At 46.8% G+C, this 19700-nt stretch overlaps 1 protein-coding gene across 1 annotated transcript in view; it reads right to left on the reverse strand.

Annotated features, from left to right (window-relative positions):
• Window positions 1–15973, reverse strand: part of Dct (dopachrome tautomerase) — a 34984-nt gene extending 19011 nt beyond the window's left edge. The window contains exons 1-5 of the mRNA XM_075949338.1: window positions 15192–15973; window positions 7662–7961; window positions 5370–5470; window positions 4552–4718; window positions 1135–1314 (exon numbers count right to left, since the gene is read on the reverse strand). Coding sequence (XP_075805453.1) covers window positions 1135–1314; window positions 4552–4718; window positions 5370–5470; window positions 7662–7961; window positions 15192–15486 — 1043 coding nt within the window. The 5' untranslated portion in view covers window positions 15487–15973. The remainder of the gene's footprint in view (window positions 1–1134; window positions 1315–4551; window positions 4719–5369; window positions 5471–7661; window positions 7962–15191) is intronic.
• Window positions 15974–19700: the final 3727 nt, after the last annotated feature.

The following is a 19700-nucleotide window of genomic DNA, read 5'->3' on the forward strand; positions in this document are numbered from 1 at the left end:
GCTGCCTGGCTGAGGGTTCTTTCCTTTACCCTTTTGTAAGGATCTCCCGGAAGGGGCAGGAACTCAGTCAATGCTGCCCTGCCCCCGCTTGGTTACATTGCTTTCTTTTGTGCGCAGTATAGCTATTTATCTTTATTCTTGTTTTTTAAGCCTTGAAAGACAGGGACTATGTTTCCTTCAGATTTTTATTGCCAGGGCTTCTTATCCTGTTCAACACATGAGCTGTGTTCAATAAATGAATAAATTGAATCAACACAGATAGGATCTTGTATTCATATTTCTTGGTGAAGGAGACTTTTGGCTTAGCTGGAAGACACTTATGCTTCTAAACGCACCCCAGCATTTCCCTTCTTCTTCTCTCTTTTCCATCTATATCTTCAGGAAATCTAAACATCTGCACACTGACACGGTGGTATTCAAAAGTAAGATGACCTTGGAATCACTGAAGAAAATGTTCATGACCTTTTCTTAGAGTTTCCCACCCAGTAAGGATAGGCGGGGTCCTAACAATGTTTGTTCCTTATCAACTTCTAAAGAAGCCTTGATTGTGACCCAAGAACCCCATTTTAGGGGCCACTCTCAGCTCAAGTCTAGGGAGACTGCAGCCTGGCTTAAGAGCATTTTTTTTGTCATAAGGAAAGATGAACACATGCTTAAACATTACCCTTGACCTACTTTTTTCTTAGTTTATTTCAGACAGGGTCTCATTATGTGTCTTTGGCCGGCCTACAAGTCACTATGTAGACCAAGCTGGCCTCAGACTCAGAGAGATCCATCTGGCTCTGCCTCCCCCGCATACTGGGATTAAAGGCATGCTCCACCATGGCCAGTTCTTTGCCTACTTTTGAAATAAATCTCAGGGCCATGTCTACTTCTAATACCAGCTCCAGAGCCCTGCAACAGTCAGTAGAATTCCTGGAAATACTGCGGCTAGCCCCATGTAAGTTATGCGATTTATGTGGGATGTGGTGAGTTCTAGAGAACAAGAACAAATCCGGCTAGGAGAAGGTCACACTCCCTTCCCGGGGGTGCTGCACGCTTTGTTAGAACCTTACGTGCATACACACTCTTAACTCTCACTTTTTAGGGTGAGAACCACTGCTCTCAGGTATTGTAGAAGAGGTAAGTGCCCACCTGAAGCTGAAGGTAGAGTTCTGGAAGAAAGGTGGATTGTCGAACGTCTGGAGAGACAAGCAATCTTGCACATTCTTTAAGGTTGGCAGTTTCTCGCTATTTCTTCCTACTTGGTTTCTTCTTAACAAGCCCTCATAGGTTCCATTACACAGTGTGACCCGGCGGTTGTAGTCATCCAAGCTAAGACGTACAGAATTGGAAACAATATACCTTAACTTTGTGAGTGACATCATGAAATTTTTTCCAAGCAACTCAGGAAGGGGCACAGTCATTAGTTACTTTACACGGTCAGAAACAGGCACGAAACTATGACCATTCAGAAGTCATCATGGACAGAAACACTTCAAAAATACAGTTGCCCAAAACATGAATGCAGGAGTCAATGTGATAATAATTTCCATTCCGTCCAAGATAATGTGACAGTGTTTACAAGCCAGATGGTGGCAGCTGTGATTGTAACTGAGTCTGAAAGAGTTAAAGGGGTAATATAGCAGCCTCTATTACACTGAACCAAGCCAGTTTGGGAGGGATATATGTGTAGAGCTGGGGGAAGCATTTAGGCCAACTGGAGACAAACAGGAAGCCAGAAAAACAGATAAAATTATACAGATAATATGCAGTACTGATGTGGGAAGTCCTTCTGTATATGTGCTGCTTTTATTGGTTAATGAATAAAGAAGCTGCTTTGGCCTGTGATAGGACAGAATACAGCTAGGCGGGAAAAATAAGCCTAATACTGGGAGAAAGAAGGTTGAGTCAGTGAGATGCCACGCAGCTGCCATAGGAGACAGATGCACTGGAACCTTGCCAATAAACCACGAGCCTCATGGTAAAATATAAAATAATAAAAATGTGTTAACTTAAGATGTAAGAGTTAGTCAATAAGAAGCTAGAACTAATAGGCCAAAAGGTGATTAATACAGTTCCTGTGTGATTATTTTTGGGTCTGGGCAGCTAGGAACGATCGACCAGTCTCTTACTACAAAGTACTAAAACATTTTTTAATATTTAAAGTGATAAAGGTCCCAAGAACCTTGATTTGATTGTCCTATATTAAATACATACATGCATACACATACACACACCCACACATACAAAGTTATCAATATTATACCTCATAATTTATATAATTAAAATAGTTGTAACAATTATTAAATAATTATAACTTTAAAATAATAGGTGCATATGTTTATAAATAAATCATAATGTATAAATAATAATTTTTAGTTCATATACTTATTTATGTGAGTCTGTGCACATGTGTGTAGGGTACACAAACCTGGGGGTTATATTTCCTTGGCAAGAAGCCAGCAAGCACCACCTGGCCTCTTAAGTCTGACCTCCATGAATCTGGGGTGACGGACCTGCCTGGGATGCCTGGCTTGTTATGTGGGTGTTGGGATCAGAACTCCAGTTTTCATGATTCTTGGTCAAGTCCCTTTACCATGATGTCACCTCTGCAGGCCATGAAACAAACATCTTTTAAAGTAAAAACTAAAAGCCACATGGGGAACCGAGTGAACGCAGTTGGATCTCAGTAGTTAGGCAGTAAATGTGAGGGTGAGAGGGGGTTCACAAGGCCTGCTGTGGGCAGCCTGGAGTCTCAGAGTACTAGTTCATGGGTAGAGAGAGATTTTAATGACATTACTCATGGGTTTCAAAGAGTGGAGGAAAAAATTTCCAAGTGAGAATAGAATAAAGACATGGGCAGAGATGGAGGACGCCAGGACCCTAACACCAGCTCACAAAAGGCCCCAAGGCATCACTTCCAAGGTGTGTTCCAGGGAGATGGTCTCTGAAATGAGCTCCAGATCCAGGCATGCTTAGGCTCCCCTCAACGAGGAATACTATGTTCACTTGCGGAGGCTGGAAGATGGTCCAAGTAGCCTTTAAAAACACGCACATTTTGAGGTGAGTATTCTCTAATCTCATACGATCACAGAAACTTCTTACCACATCAGTTAGGAATAGACATAGGTGTGGTGGGAAACGGTCTTCTATGTGACTGACTGAAGCTGTGCAAAGGTATCTGGAACATCCTGCCAGCTGAGGTCTGGCCTGAGAGTTTCAGGATGTGAAGAATACAGCAGACAGACTCCTGTGGCAGGGCTGGGCCCCTCAGAAGAGATACGTGCCCAGGAACCCTGACTGGCCAGGGAGGTAGTCCTAAAGTAACTGAATATGGGGGCTAGGGAGGCAGAGCAGTGCAAGTCAAAACATGGGCATGTGGGAGAGAAGAAATAAATGAAGGAAGGCAGAGGAGCCTGCTGGGGAATCTTTTTCTGATGCACAGTTGTTATCCCTTGTCCACAATTTTATTTTTCATGGGTAGTTACCTGCAGCCAATGCTGGTGTAAAATATTCTACAGTGAGCTGAGAAACTAATTGGAAAGAAAAAGAGAGACTGTGTTCACAACACTTTGTGACTGTGTTGCTTTATGATTGGCTTTTTTTGTTGATCTCTCACTGTACCAATTCATAAATTAAATCTGATCATAAGTAGGAAAAATCAGAGTGCTTAGGGTTTGGTACTACCTGCAGTGTCAGGGGTCCCTGGGAATCTTGGAACAGATCCCCAAAGGACAGGCAGGAGACTGAGCTGCACCTGAAAAGGACATGTTGAAGAAAGAATTCTTCCAGGACTCTGGGCTTTGAAGGATTAAGAGATGTTTTTGAGTCTCCCACATCCCAAGGTCTGTGCTTCTGTGCCGCACAACTCCTTGGGAACCTGTGAGCTAGCTTTTCCAGAGGCTTCTACAGAGTCGCACATGGGGCCCCCTCACCTAGCGCCTACCGTCCAGCAGCACCCTCCTCACCTCCCCCATGTGTATCCAGGGTCTAGATGGTCCTCCTTCTGTCTCAGAACCATCAGCTCCACATACCTGTGGACTTGGCCTGACTCTCTTCTTGGCTTTACACACACACACACACACACACACACACACACACACACAGAGAGAGAGAGAGAGAGAGAGAGAGAGAGAGAGAGAGAGAGAGAGAGAGAGAGAGACCCCTATTATAGAACTTCTCAAACTGGAAATTCATTTGCCACAAACTGATCTCTGTAAATGCAGAAGGCCTGGATCTTATTCATCCTTCTGTTCCCAGCGGTGTGCTTGATGCTCGGCAATTGCTGGCTGAAGGCCGGAACTGCTCCTGAGGGTAAACCCACGCCCCTGGTGTCCAAACGATGCCCAAGAACATTCAACCCGTTTGTATGATTTCCGCACATTTACTTTTTAAAATTTGAGAAGTTTGAATGTTTAAGCTCCTACCTCCCCTGGGGAGGCGGGGAGGAGGCTGCTTTAAGGACCATGTAAGCAAAGCTCCACATACCAGAGAGAGAAAAAGACAGAGAAGCACAGTCCTGTCACCCAGAACTGAGGGAAAGCAGTCTCCAGAGCTCCGTTGTGTTACCTGTCACACACAATCTCCCAGGTGGAGAATCTTGAGTTCTGACTGATCAGCGTTGGATCATCTTGTCTTGCTGCTCCGAACAGCTCGTCTGTGCAAACGTCACACTCCGTCTTTCCGGTTGCAAAGTTCCAGTAGGGTAAAGCAAAGGACTCATTGCCGATGAGTCTCTGAAAGTGAAGGTAGGTCCCGTCACTCTGTGTATGTGCCAGATACGACGCAGAGGTGCGTAAGGCAGTGGCTGGCATGTTTCTTGGCCAATTGTATAGCAAAACCAGAAATACCAATCAAATGGGTCTTTTAAAAGTCAGTATACAAAAACATGTTCGTATATGTCCACATGAATGCATAAATGTCTCATATGCATTTGTGCATATGTGTAGATAAGCACAAGGCAACTGTTCTGATTCAGTGCAGAAGATCCCACCATTTGCAACAAAGTAGACAAACCTTGAGGACATTACGCTAAGCGAAACAAACCAGATTTTAAAAAGAAAAAAGGAAAATGCTGTATAATCTTATGCACATGTAACATCTGAAAGAGAAAGAATATCAAATGCGTATAAGTAGGGAGAACTGGGAAGATGAAACAGTCCAGAACTGTAATTTCAACAGGAGGGAAAATTCACAACATTTTGACACATAACTAATTTGTCAAGAGAGCACACTTAGATACTCAACACACACAGAAAGGAAAGCCATCTGAAATGTTGAGCATATTACTTTCCTCGACTAGTTACCACCGAAATAAGTGTATCAAACACCGCGTATTCCTCAAAGGCAAACACTGTTTAGATGATGCATGCAGGGTTTTCACCAACCTGGAGATCTCTTTCCAGCCACAACAAATGGTATCTGTGCCAGGTGACAAACGCAGGTCCTTGGTGTGAGAAATCTATGGCCTTATAGGGGCGTCCTGGTCCTAACACAGTTGGGAAACAGATATCAGAGAACAGAATATATGAGATGTTAAACCTTATCCGGAGTGTGCCTGTGTCCAAGGAGTCCACAGTGCCTTAATTTAAAAACTATTTGTCTGTTAAAGAGGCAACAGTAAGAAGGATGATTAAAAGAGTCCCAAAGGCAATCTGCATTGCACAAAGGAGTCTCTTCCATTTCTCCAAGGTTTAATTTTTTAGCAGAGAACCCAGAAACTCAAGTCATTTTCAGTAGTCAGTGTCCTGTTACATAGTTCAATTTTCCCACAGTAATGCATGAACATAAAATGCTGTCTAAATGTGTGGATCATTAAGACCTAAATGAAATGTATTTTAAAGATATTTTCTGATTTGCATAAATTTATAACAGAGATATTACTTAGTAATGAAGCAACGGCGACCATGTTAATGCAGCCTTTGTACAACCAAAAGAAACCTTCAGGAATTCTGCCTCACCCATCAATCAGTGAGAACCAGCAGCTGACAAGCGTGGTCACTGAGACCAGAAGACTATGCTGGAACCAATTTAGCTGGCTACTGGAACTGCCAATTTTAGTGAGGCGCTGTGGGCAATTTAACGCCCTTCTTGGTGCCTGCTCCATCCTTCTTCTGCCTTCCACAGCAGCTTCTGATGACACGCAGAAGCCTCAGCTCTCTTTAGTTCTTTCAAAGCACCTGTAATAACTTCAGAGAGCTGAGCGGACATGAATATAAATTGAGTCCCTAGACAGGACCAGAAGCCACAGTTTTCCTTTCCTCCTGAGAGGCTACCCTCTCATAAAGCAAAAATTCTTCAGAGTAATGATGGGAAAGCGATAAAGGCTCATAGCCAGAGGAGCCCAGTCATCTGTCGAGGAAGGAAGATGGATGCTGAGCTGCGAGGCAGGCTTTAACAACGCTCTCACTAAAAACAGGCTCCTGCTGCTGCTGTTGGCCACGGAGCCTTCTTAATAAAAGGGTTTTTGGACTAAAGAAAAGTTTCAAGTTTTCTGCACAGAATTATGAGAGGGACAGCAAAGGATGGGAACCAGCAAGAAAGAGTGAGACGCCAAGGGAGAACTGCACCAGCCCAAGTGCGCTCGGGGACTGCGTCGACCCTCACCCCAGGGGAGCGGGGGACCAAGAAGGAGGGACAGCAGCAGAGATACCAAGTGTACAGACTACTCTGAGAAGTTGTGAGAAGAATCTAGAACGGATTTGAACTCTCCAGAAACAAACCAATGGCTTCTCCCGAGTCAGTCGGTCACAGGGGATGAAGCTGCGGCTGTTTGATTAGTGACGTTGCATAACCGTCAACCTCCTGTGCCCCAACGGACCCCCAAGGTTTAGGTTCCGGGGCAGGGGAGTCCTCAATATTTCATAAGCGCTACTGTTGTGGAGGCGGAGGAACACGTGTACAGTAGATAGTGCACGCTTGCGTGGGTGTCCAAGGACAACTCTGTGGACTCCGAGGAGCCTCCGAGCATTTTGGAATAGCAATGTCGAGTTCTTCTTGCTTAGCCTTGCGGATGAGTATGCCTCTGTTGGATGCTTCAGAAAGCGGTGAGGTGAAAACCATGCTGGTGGCCAGTGAGAAAGTAAAGACACTTGCCGAGTGAGCCTGAGCCTGACCCATGCAACCCACATCAAGGTGGAAGGAGAGAGCTGAACTCGGCAGAAGCCACCTGTCCCTACTAGGAAGCAACCTCGAGTAACTTCCAACGGAAAGTCAAAAGACGTGTGGGTTTCAGAAGCCCCACGCTTGTAGCCCAGAGACCGCAGTTCTGAACAGGGAAACGCTGCGCTCCTGGCATGCGTTCAGTTAATTCTCTCATTTGAAGAAAAGGCCAAGACCGGCTTTTAAGTCAAAGTTGATTTCTTTTTTTCTTTTCTGGAATCAAAAGGAATTTGCCTCCACTTTACCAGCTCGCGCCTTTGAGGATTAAGTTTCACAGAGAGCAAGGATTAGGCTTTGAACCAGGAATATAAGTGAGGAGGGGCTTGCAGTGTCTGCGGAACAGGAAGAAACGGCCCCATTTGAACTACGGGCGGTGTTTGGTGATTCTGCCAGTCCAGGGAGTAACCTCGCTTGAGGTTGCTTCCCGTTAATTAACTTGTATCGAATGACTTCCACCCCGTACCCAACCCAGACACACGCCTCTAATAACGGAGGTTAAACCTATGGGGAAAACCCACCTAATAACGTGTCTCGAACAGAATAGTAATGGAGCCAGACAAAAAAGTCATACACGCTGCAATTGGCGACCTGTGGCTGGGTCCCGTTGGGTCCCAGCAGTCCCAGCCAGTGCTGCGTGGTGATCACGTAGTCTGGATGGACAGTTTTCTTCGCCAGGTCTAAGGCGGTCAGGAACTGCTCCCTCTCCTGGGAAGTCAGGGAATGGATATTCTGCCGGAGGACTCGTGGCTTCCTCTCCTCACAGTTGGGTCCGGTCCAGCCAAACTTGCAGTCTCCACAGTTATAACCAGCGAAGTTTCCTGGTTGATAAGAAGAAAACAATAGGGAGTGAAGGTGAGGTTATTCACTTTGGAAGAAAGTTCTCAGTTGGAATTCCGGGTAGAACGGAAGAGACGAGATGTTAGGAGGAGCCAAGAAGGGTCCCGACACGTGAAGGAAGACCATGCCGCCACACAGAGAAAGCACAGGACAGGGGCCCCTGAGAACCCAGGCCCAATGCTGCTGCCTTGTTCTTGGGTTTACAGCCTCTATGACTATATTACTGTACGACAATCATTTTTCATTGTTAAAGCGAAACAGGAGGAAGATCTCATTCCCAGGACCTTAGCATGTGTCTAGTTTTGGAAATTAGGTTTTCAAGATGGCACTTAAGCCAAATGAGGACCCTGGAACATCATCCCCTCACCCAGTATGAATGCTATCTCTGTACACACAGAGGGAGGACCCCGTGAGAACACAGGGAGCTCATCTGGACCTAGGGATCTGAGAATCAGACACCAGCCCTGCTCACACCTTGTTCTCGGGCCTCCACTTCCAGAAGAAGTAGAAAATGAATTCTGCTCCTTCTGCCACACGCTTTGCAAAGGCTTGTTGTAGCAACCATAGCAAAGGGACTCTCCTGCCCCTTGTGTCCCAGAGCTCTCTCTTCTGACGTCTCTCTACACTCCAACATAGCATGACCTCGCTAAGCTCTGCTGTCCAACAGCCCACACCACTCGACTAGCACAGACTGATCCATTGGCTTAACAGTTCCACACACAGGAGACAGAGGCAGGTTGATCTCTGTGAGTCCAAGGCCAGCCTGGTCTACTAGTGAGTTCTAGGACAAGACAGCCAGGTTTGCACTGAGAAATCCTATCTCTAAATAATTATAATAGCAAAGAAGCTGACTTCAGCATTTGGGTGGTATCTAACTCTAAAAATCCTGGTTTATTTCACCAAGGAGACTATGTTAAGGCAAAAATCAATGGTGCCTGGCAGATCATAAAAGTGAATTACAGACCATGATGTCAAGAAGTGTAAATCGTTTAGAATTTGCTGTCTGCCACCAAACACCTGTGCTTTGCCATGCGCAGGGAGCAAGAACTAGTGAGCAAGTTCTACGGCGTCTCTGAGGACTGGTGGCCAAGTCCAAATTCTATGCCTGCCTTTGCCTCTTATACCTGTTGGTTTCCTTTGGGCGTAATCAGTGCCTCATTCCTTAGGGAGGGAAAGTTCAGCTATTATTCCCACAAAAAGATAAAGGCGCTTATCTCCAGAACATTAAAATGATTCCGAGCTATAATGCCAACGACCAGGCCCCTGCTCAGCCACAGTCTCTACCTCACGCCCCCACGATTATTACCTGTTCCTTCTCATGCCTGGAACACTTTCTCTTACCTTCTTCCTAAATCCCTCCCTGCATGAGCTACTCACCCATGTTCTGCCAGAACTGGCTGAGGAGGTGCGGAACCCAGAGCTTCACACGCGCAAGACACTGACCTGCACCCCCCCCCCCCCAGCCTGGGTCCCAGCAGACAGAAGGACCCGAGCTGAATTCAGCCACTTCCACTCCCCTTTATTCAAGTATTTATTTTTAATCATCAAGGAGACCTGGCTCAGTGGTGGAACTCTTGATTTCTACCCCAGCATCTTTAGGACAAAAAGGGAGAGGAAGAAAAGACATGCCACCCACTGGGGTAACTTTTACAGGGATAGCTTTTTTTTTATAAGTGATTGAACAAATTTTATCTCTGACAAATACTTACTATTCAATTGAGCACTCCGTCAAACTTGCAGCTGGTTTTAAAAGTCTACTCCAAAAGTACAAAGTCATCTATGGGATGGCTTCAATGGGAGAGAAACAAGACCAGTGTGGAGCCGGAGGCCAACAGCGTTGGACAGGGGGATGTACAAAGGCAAAGGATATATGTGCCTTTTGCTCTTGATGTGTGTGTTGTTGTTATTGTGTCCCATGTCTATGTGAGTCCGTGTACATGTGTGTATGTGTGCATGCCAAAGGTCATCATCAACTGTCTTCTATATCTCTCACTGTTTCTGTGAAACACTCTCTCACTAAGCCTGGGGCTCACCAATTCAGCTAGGCTGTCTGTCTGGCCAACAGGCTCCAGGACGTCATCTGTCTCTACCTCCAGCGCTGGAGTTACAAGCACACATGGAGAGCTGGAGAGCTGGTTCAGAGGACCCAGGGTGAATTCCAAGCCTGCACATGGTGGTTCACAGCTATCAGCAACTCCTGTAACAAGGGATCTGATGTCCTCTTCTGGCTTCCGCCATCTTCCGGGCACCAGGCATGCACACACCTGGTACATAGGTATACATGCAAGCAAATGCTCGTAGACACTAAATAAAAATAAACAAATACTTGTAAAAATAATGAAGTCTTTTAAGGGGGAGACCGGAGGGAAATGGAAGGCAGTCTCACCCGTCATGCTTGCTGGACCTTAATGAAAGACCTATAGTCCCAGAAACCCAAGTGGTAGGCACTAGGAACAAAATCGGAAAGGCTGATAGTCGGCATTGTGTTATCTTAAATCAAACACTCTCTTTCATAAAAACAAATCAATAAAGTCATAACAGAAGGTCAACAAAGTTCTGAACCTCTCTGAGCTTGCCATATCAAAATAAGGGTTCTGCTCCACAGAGTTCTTGTGAAAATAAGTGTGTTGGTATAGGGCACAGGGAACAGTGTCCGGGGCACAACAAGCTCCACGCTACTGTTCAGTCTTCCAATGGCAGCGCGATGGCTACTTCACTTATCCCTATCGTGCGCCCTTGAACATTACATCATTTCTCCCTTTCTGCACAAAACGGGATCAACACAGCTCTAAATAAATGCCATTTAGTGAGCGATGAGAGGAACACTGGAAATTGGGGAAGAGGCATTTTTAAGCATTGGGGAATACAAACATAAGTAAGGCACCGTTGCAGAGGAAATGGGGATGCAGGCACCAACACCACTGTAACTGTAGGAGAGGTAAAAATGGGAAGAACCCGAGGTTTGGGATCTGACAAAAGACAAGACCAGCATTCCTGGCTTAGAAGACAGCACTGCTTCACAGCTGAGAGGAACACAAAATTGTAATGGAAGCGAGTCACACACACACACACACACACACACACACACACACACACACACACGGAGTTAACCACTCACCAGAATGTACTTGCTACTTGTGTATAATCCAGAAGCTTACTCAGTTAGAAAATTCCTTTTCTACATGTACATTGGGTCCCTGGGTCCCTTCTACTTTTAGCTTACAGACCTACCTGGTCTGTAGAATTTGTCAAAAGACTAGAAACAACTAGAAAATGTAATGTGTCAGCTTGGCACGCATGCTGCGTATTTTTTTTTTATTTTTATTTTTCTGGTTGTATCTTGCACCAGGCTAATACAAGTTACTCCTCTCCTTCATGGGTCAGTGGTAAGAAGTGCAAGACGAACACACTTTTTAAAAAAAACCCTACATTTTGTTGTTGCTGCTGTTGTTGGGAAACAGGGAAGGAGAGAGGAAGACTCTATCTCACACTGAGTGTGTTCTTGAGCAAAAATTCAATTTCAAGAGTTAAAATTCTCCCCTAACTTAAAACTAGGATGAGGAGAGAGAAAACAGCTCCACACCACATGTCCCTACATGCACTGCGCGGCCCAAACTCAAAACGCTATTAGACTAACTAAGCTTAACGACCACCGATTAGCGAGTTTACAAGGAAGTCTAAATAGCCTACTCCTTTTAATTAGAGATTCTATTATTTTAATAACAATACTTTATACTCACAGAGTTTCTTTCATCTGCAGAGCTCAAAAAGGCTTTACAAGTGTGGTTTCATCATTATCCCCATTTCAGAGATTGGAAAATGAGGCACTTAGTCACTTGTACAAACAGGACGTTCTCAGCCAACTGTGCACAAACTATGTGGTGCCCAAGGATTTCAAAAGCCCAAAGGTACAGCTGCAACTGGCGTCTGCTCATAAATGCTAACTGTCAGGTGAGACCCCGAATGTGGTGGCCAACACCCGAGCCTCCCGACTTTACAACTAATTCCTGACAATTGCATTCAGTACTTTTCCCCCAGTTTATCCCAATAGAGAAGAGAAAAATGATTTATCACAATGTAGAATAAAGAAATGCTCTATAGAGAATTGGGGCACAGAATTTGCTTATTCTAGTTTAGGTTTTTTTTTTAAGTTTTCCTTTATGGGGCCTATAGTAGAAAGCTAGGAATCATTATTTTCTCAACAAATCAGCAAGTGCAAAGGTCACCAGCACTCTGGTGGCCAGATGCTAATTTCCATCTCTGCCTTAGAAACTTCGGGGTGACCAGGAGAGTCCCAGGTGCTCTGTTTGCAAGATATTTCGAGGGCTCCCAGAGCCAGGGGCCTTTGGGAGGCTAAAAGTCAGACACAAATTCCACAGAGTACATGAAAACACTACCCACTGAAGGTAAATCGCTCACTCTTTAAGGAGGAAGAAAAAGGCCATGTGTTTGTCTTTGAAACTTTGACATGCCACAAAATGGGGAAAACTACAACACAAAGCGGGTTTCCATTGCAAGTCTCTACGACTTGGTCCTGTGTCTCGAGACTCCAGGAAACAGACCATCCAGCCAAGAAAAGTGGAGCCGAGGGGGACTGAGCATGTAGAGCATGGAGCTCAGTGGGAGAATGTCTGCTTAGCGTGGGTAAGCCCCCGCTGGGTTCAGGTTCCAGAATTTCAAAAGGAAAGCTTTTGTTAAGTTGAGAAAAGGAGAAGGAAGAGGCGGTGGGTCCATCATCTTCCTCTTATAACCCGTGGACCGACCTGAAAGACACTGTGTTCAGTGAAACAAATCCCCCACTGTCAAATAATGCCTGGCCCCTCCTAACAGAGGCATCTGAAGTGGGCAACAAACAGAAGGGATGGGAGGTGGTGGTTAGCAGGGACCAGGGCGGAGGAGGAAACACAGCAGCTCCTGGTAAGGAGCACAGAGACAGAGTGGTGACTAAGTTTTGGATATCCACTCTATGTTCAGCATGGTTCAATATGAGATATTGTACGTGTAAGAATGTGCTGCCAGGCTAAAACGCAAGTGAAGTCTTCCTGCAAAGCCACAAAGTCAAGAAAGGCAAGGGAACTTCTTGGAGTTGGTGGACGTGTTCATTACCTTAATGTAAAAGAAACAGAAAAGTGAGGCTATCCTTATTAAATTGCACATATAGATTGTGTGCAGAATTTTCTGTAACAATTGTGCTTTTTCAGTCTTTATTTATGTATGCCTCTGGGTGTTTGTCTGGTTGTACATCTGCACACCAGAAGAGGGCATCAGATCCCATGGAAAGAGTTATAGATGGCTGTGAGCCATGTGGGTGTGAGACTTGAACTCAGGGCCTCTGGTAGAGCATCCCGTGCTCTTAACCACTGGGCCATCTCTTCTGCCCCCAGCAACTACACTTCCTAAAGCTGGATAAAGGGAATAATTTACCAAACTAAACATTACGAGCAGCAGCTCTTACGCCGTCTTAACAGACGTGTGCATGCAGCAGAGAAGGAACAGTGGTCTTGAGTGAGCTGCGGGCAAATGAGCCATGGGAAGGAGGCGAACACAGGCAGAGGAAGGGCCCTCGAGGGTGGTTATGGGTGATCAGTGCGGGGACTTGGAGACTCAGCTCCGTGAGGAAGTCCTGCTTCTAGGAATTGGCCTCTGGAAATGGGTTGTCTTCCATGTGAAAGGGTGTCCCTCTGACTCTTCCGATCAATAATCAAACACTTCCTCAACAAAGAGACACAACAAGCCTGCCTTCTATTCTACTATGCCCAGCCATTTTCACTTCCGCTTCCTAAAAGCGAGTGTGCTTATGCTCTCTGAGTGGAAACTACGCAGGTGGGGTAAGATGAGCTAACTGCTTTATCTGACCGACTAGAGCATTCTGCTCCTCTACCAAAGAGATCCTCAGCTTTTGGAAGACAGGGAGTTTGCCATCTATTGACATGGAAATCATTGCCATAAAAGGCTCTGAAGGGTTGGAGCCAAGGTTACCCATGTTAGTGTGGTTTCAAATACCACCAGCGTGGAATCCAGGGTCCCTCCCCCCAACGGGACTGAAAACCTACGAAACAATGTCTATGAAAACAAATGCTTTACTGGCTCAAAAATGGATAACACATATTCAATATGCAATCACAACTTTAGTCACCATTGATATGCAGAGCAAAACCAGGACCTGGAAAATCCTTTGACTCTATTACAAGGACTGGGGACACAGCTACTGTTAGAGCCCTTGCCTGGCAAAAACATGGTCCTAGGTCCAGTCTTTCGGGGCTTCTGACATGATGGCAAATGCATCATGACGAAATTATCAGGGCAGAACTTTCTAAGGTCTCACCCCTTCCCTTTCTGATAGCATTTCAGACCCTGACACAGCTAGACCCTGTGTTTCAGCAGCACATGGGAAGGCAGAAACACACCGGAAGGGAGGGCGGCATGCAGCTGGCCACTGAGGGACAATATCCGGGGGCTGTGGTGGAGGGGCTGTTCGTCCTCCCAGACACTGAATGCTCATCACAATGGTTTCTGGAAACCAGAAGGAGTGGGATAGAGGAAGAGTGAAGAAGCCCGGAAAGGCAGAGAAAATGTAGATTTCAAACAAACAGGTATTGGGGGAGACAGGATTGCACGGGAAGGACAGTGAGCAGGTCTGGTAGCAGCCAGGGTGGAGCTCAGACAACAGACGGAAGCTGCTGAACCCACACACTTCACTGAGGAAACTGCTTTGCTCCATCTCCCCAACTTTGGCCAAGTTACAGTCCAGTCCTGGCTTGAACAGGGCAGGCGGACAGTTAGTGGTCTCTTCAAATCATGAGAAACGCTGAGGCCAGGACTAGGCAGCACCTGCCTCCTCCTACCGCTGGCTGCCAAGCCGCACCCAACGCCCCAGCAAGTGTGAACCCATTGCAGGAGAGGCCCCAAACCATCTTGAAAGGACTTGTTCTTGTTTCAAAAGTAGGCTCCCCATCTCTACAGCCTCCCCTCCCAACAGACAAGCCAAAGGTATGTTGGCACGTGTTCAGAAATCCAGGTTTGGCCCACAGAGTGTTGATTTAGTTTTCCTAAGTACATGTACACGAAGTGGAAGATGCACCCAGTCCATCAATCAGCCTTACTAACTAGACACCAGTCTCATCTCTGCCTCTGGAGGGCTCACTTTCCCTGTGAGGATTCTCCACCAAGGACAGATTCCGAGGGAAGCAGCATCTACCCAAGGGCCTCACCTGCACACTTGCATGTCCGGTTGAAGAATTTTCTCGGCCATTGTTCACGATCATCCTGGTTCCGGAGGATGTAAGGGCCACTCCAGGGCCTGGTATCTGTCTGCACCTCTGTGCACTGCCCACGGCCTTCCAGAGATCCACAGATGTTGGACAGCTCGGGGCCCAGGGGTGGGCAGCACTCTTTGTTCAGCACCCCTTCCAACGTCATGCAGACCCGGGGAAACTGAGCCCGAACTCCCAGCAGAATTCCGCACCCCAGGCAAGCCAGCAGAAGTCCCCATTGCACAAGGCCCATGCCTTCGTAATTGGGAGACCTGAGCAGGCGTCCCACCTCTATTCTGCCTGGCTTTGCCTCTTGCCTTCGCTCACTCAAATCCTTCCCTTCCCTTCCCTTCCCTTTTCTTTTCTTTTTTCCTATTTGTTTTTCAGTTCCAGCCCTTTCCTCTCCCTCTCAAAATTCCCACCTAAATCGCAGAACCTGCACGTGTGCACATGGGTACACGCCCGTGCACATTTGTGTGACTCAGACAGCTAACGCAAATTTAATTTCGGCAGAAGCTCCTCCACCATCAGATTTAATGAGGGGAACACTTCTCGCCAGCCCTCCCCGTTAAATCAGGCCCCGTCTAATTGAGTTAATTTACAGAGCGCTCCAGCCATACTGCTTATTATGCTCCTGTTCCTAAGCCCCCTTCTTCTCCCCTCAGCCCTTGACTTTAATTGCCTTGAACTCAGTTCAAAAGCCAAGCACCATGCTGCCTTTATTCTCTCTGCCTCGCCAAACCACGGGGCCCGGTGGGGTTGGGGGAGAGGCTGGGAGAAGCCATCATTAGAGGGATTATAACTAGAGAAATCCTCTTTGTTAGCACATGACCCTAGGTACACAATGAAGCTGATAAAGTGTCTGGCTTTGTGTCAGGAGGGCAAAGCCAGCCTCTTTATTGGGCTCATGTGCCCCAGCCAAGCTTGTGACCTCAGAATGCCAGTGTGTCAATAGACGCAGTGAGCATTCCGTCAAAGGCCCCTTAGGGACCTGCACAACGGCTGAGCGCAGCTCCCCTCATGACTGCCTACTGACGTGGGAGAGAGGCCCACAGGAGATCATGCAGCCCCTGGAATAAAAAAGCGTTTATCTAAGGCAGTGTACAAGGAACTGCTTTGTTGTGCAATTAGGAATCCTCTTGCCTCCAGATAATAACCTCCTCTTCTCTTGCCTAGTTCATCCAGGCAGCAGGCTGGTTTTGATTTGCATGGGAGAGAACGGTACTGGCGATTCACAATGACCCTCTTGCTGTAAGGACGGCAATGGGACAAGTCAGAGTGAGGTTTGCAAGGAAATCTTTTGATTGCATTAAAGTTTGGCATAATCAAGCTTAAGTCTAGGAAGCAATGATCCTGCATGCTTCTTCTGGGGGGAGCTTGTGAGCGTGCAGATGGGCAATGGTGGCCATTTGTCAGGGCATTTGCTCCTTCGTGACGGGAACAGGACTGTCTTGGTGCTGGGAGATTTAGACAAACTACTGGAATTGCTCCTGCTGGAGTCTGAGAATATCTTCTACATGGACATAAGGCACCTAGTATTATTTCTAAGGAATTAAGAATTGCCTGCATAGTGGCCCATGAGTTTAAGCCCAGCATTCAGAATGTAGAGGCAGGTGGGTCTGTGTGAGTTCAAGGCCACCCTTGTCTGTCTGACGAGGAGGTTTCATGGATCTGCCTCTTTCTGCCCCCAGCACTGGGACTGCAGGGCTGCGCCGCCATTCCTGCTTTCTTCATGGATGCTGGGGATTTGAACTCGCGTCACCAGGCAAACACAGCAGGCACGCTCCTGACTGATCATCTTCCCAGGCTCACATGGGCATTGCTGAGACTCCTCCTGGTTCTGTTGCACAGCCAGCGTGTGGCAAGAGAGAGAATAAACTCGAGCCCCAGGTGGAGGCTTGCAGTGGCGTCAGCAGAGACCAGGTATATATATATTCCTTTCTTACGCCGTTGGAGCCGATTTCCACAAACTAGAGAGTGTCCACAAGAGACATTTGTTCTCTCACAGTTCTGGGGACCCAGGGTCTGAAATCCAGGCAAGGATAGCACGTATCAACCATCTGCAATCCTGTGGTAGCCCTGCCCCTTCCAGCTGCTGGCAGTCCTTGGTGTCTGCCTCTGACTTTGAGTGTACCTACCGTGCTGCAACTCCTGACATGGTCAGCAAGCATCTTCCTTTTTTATTTCTGCACCTGCCCTGAGTCTATCTCTTCCAAGGAAACCAGTCGCGGGATATTGAGCCAACTGGGATAGTCCAGGATGCTCCCAGCTTGAGATGATTATACCCACAAAAGGTTTTTTTTCAAACTGGATCACATTTGCAGGGTCTGAGATTCGTGTCTTTTGGAGGGTGATAAGTCAACCACTGACAGAAAGAAACTTAAGTATACTAGAATCATCATGCCTAAGAGTTGGAAAGGACCAAAGACTTTCTGGACCCTATCATGCCATCTGTCTGTCTACTGATGTCCACTCCAGGCCAGCACTGGGAGCCTGGGGATTTTAGTTTGAGTTCTGTGCAGTGGTGATGCTCTGTAGATGTCAGAATCTTCATTTCCGGTCTCAGACTGTCCCGTCTCCTTTTCGTGGGAGCCCCTGTAATCTAACAGCCCAGAGTCACTTTCCTGGCCCTGGTCAGAACTGTGAACCTCAGACCCAACTTTCACCCACACCAGTCCTGTCCAAGATCTAGACGCCGTCAAAGCAAAATTGTGCTATCTCATCACATCTGCCCTCCTCTGGAACCAGGACCAGATGCCACCACGGTCCTGGAATCTTCCACTCCTCTCTTTCCTCCTTCCCTGTCAATGCTTCCTAACGCACTTCTGTGAGATCAAACACCTCTCCACGCGCTACTCATAGAGCAGTCAGCAGAGCACAACCCGTGTTCCTGGCCTGCATCAGGATGAATAGAGTATGGACAGAGAGTGGGAACCGGCGTTTAGAGACTTGGCATTGCTCCAAGCTCCGGTATATGCTCAGTCAGGTGCGAGCCTCATGTGCACAGCGACCATGCGCGTTTTGATTTCATGTTGGCCTTCAAACTATGTTTCAGAACTTCTGTACCATAGGTAGTTTGGGAAGAACTAGACTAAAAGACCCTGCTGGTTCTGTCCAATGCCTGCCTCTCTCCTCCTCTGCAGAGCGCTGCAGACGCTAGGACACAAACAGGCCCATTCCTCTCCATCTTGGGCACTGTGCTGCCGTTTCTCCTGCCTGGATGGCGCTCTTCTGGCTTCTGTCACTCAAGCGTCAGCTCCTGAGAGGAGCTGGGCCTTGCCGCTTGCTTTCGCAGCTTCTCAACCCGGGCCCCTTGCTATCACATGCACGGTTTCATTTTCTCCACAGAATTCATCTACACGCTCATTGTTAGCCTGGCTTACAGAAGAGGAAGTGGAGGCTGTGAGAGCTCAGTTCACAAGGCAGTAGGAGAACCGTGTTTCCCTCTTTCGAGGTCCTTTATTCCCTGAGGACTCTGGGACAATCCCTCAAAATGAAGAAAAGAAGGAAACATGTTTCTTTTTAAGATTTTACCTTTATATGTATGTGTGTGAACCTATGTGGATGTGGATTATGTGAGCCTATGTGAATGCACATGTGTGTGAACCTATGTGAATGTATATGTGTGTGAGCCCATGTGGATGTGTGTGAGCCTATGTGGATATATACGTGTGTGAGCCTATGTGAATGCATATGTGTGTGAGCCCATGTGGATGTGTGTGAGCCTATGTGGATATATACGTGTGTGAGCCTATGTGAATGCATATGTGTGTGAGCCCATGTGGATGTGTGTGAGCCTATGTGGATATATACGTGTGTGAGCCTATGTGAATGCATATGTGTGTGAGCCCATGTGGATGTGTGTGAGCCTATGTGGATGTGTGTGAGCCTGTGTGGATGTGTGTGAGCCCATGTGGATGTGTGTGAGCCCATGTGGATGTGTGTGAGCCTATGTGGATGTGTGTGAGCCTATGTGGATGTGTGTGAGCCCGTGTGGATGTGTGTGAGCCCATGTGGATGTGTGTGAGCCTATGTGGATGTGTGTGAGCCCATGAGGATGTGTGTGAGCCTATGTGGATGTGTGTGAGCCTGTGTGGATATATACATTGTGGAAGCAGTTTCAGGCTCTTTGGGAAATGAAACATAAAGATAAGCTATACAAACACACATACACAAAGATTTCTGTACACATCTAAATGTGATAAACACATAGCGGAGACAGGACTTAGGAAAGAATTCAAAAGGATTGATCACTGAGAGGTGGATGGAGGTGACCTCACGCTGCAGATATAAGACAAAGGACTCTCCAAGCACAGGTATGATTGCAACTCCAAGACATTACAAAAGGGACATCTGCGGGGCACTGAGCAGCAGAATCCAGGAGGACACCACACAGGGAAGACTGAAACTAGCTGTTGTCAATAAGAACAATAAAAAATTAAGATTCCCGTAATGAATGTCTAAACC

The sequence above is a fragment of the Microtus pennsylvanicus genome, chromosome 15 (assembly GCF_037038515.1).
Source record: "Microtus pennsylvanicus isolate mMicPen1 chromosome 15, mMicPen1.hap1, whole genome shotgun sequence".
Classification (NCBI taxonomy): domain Eukaryota; kingdom Metazoa; phylum Chordata; class Mammalia; order Rodentia; family Cricetidae; genus Microtus; species Microtus pennsylvanicus.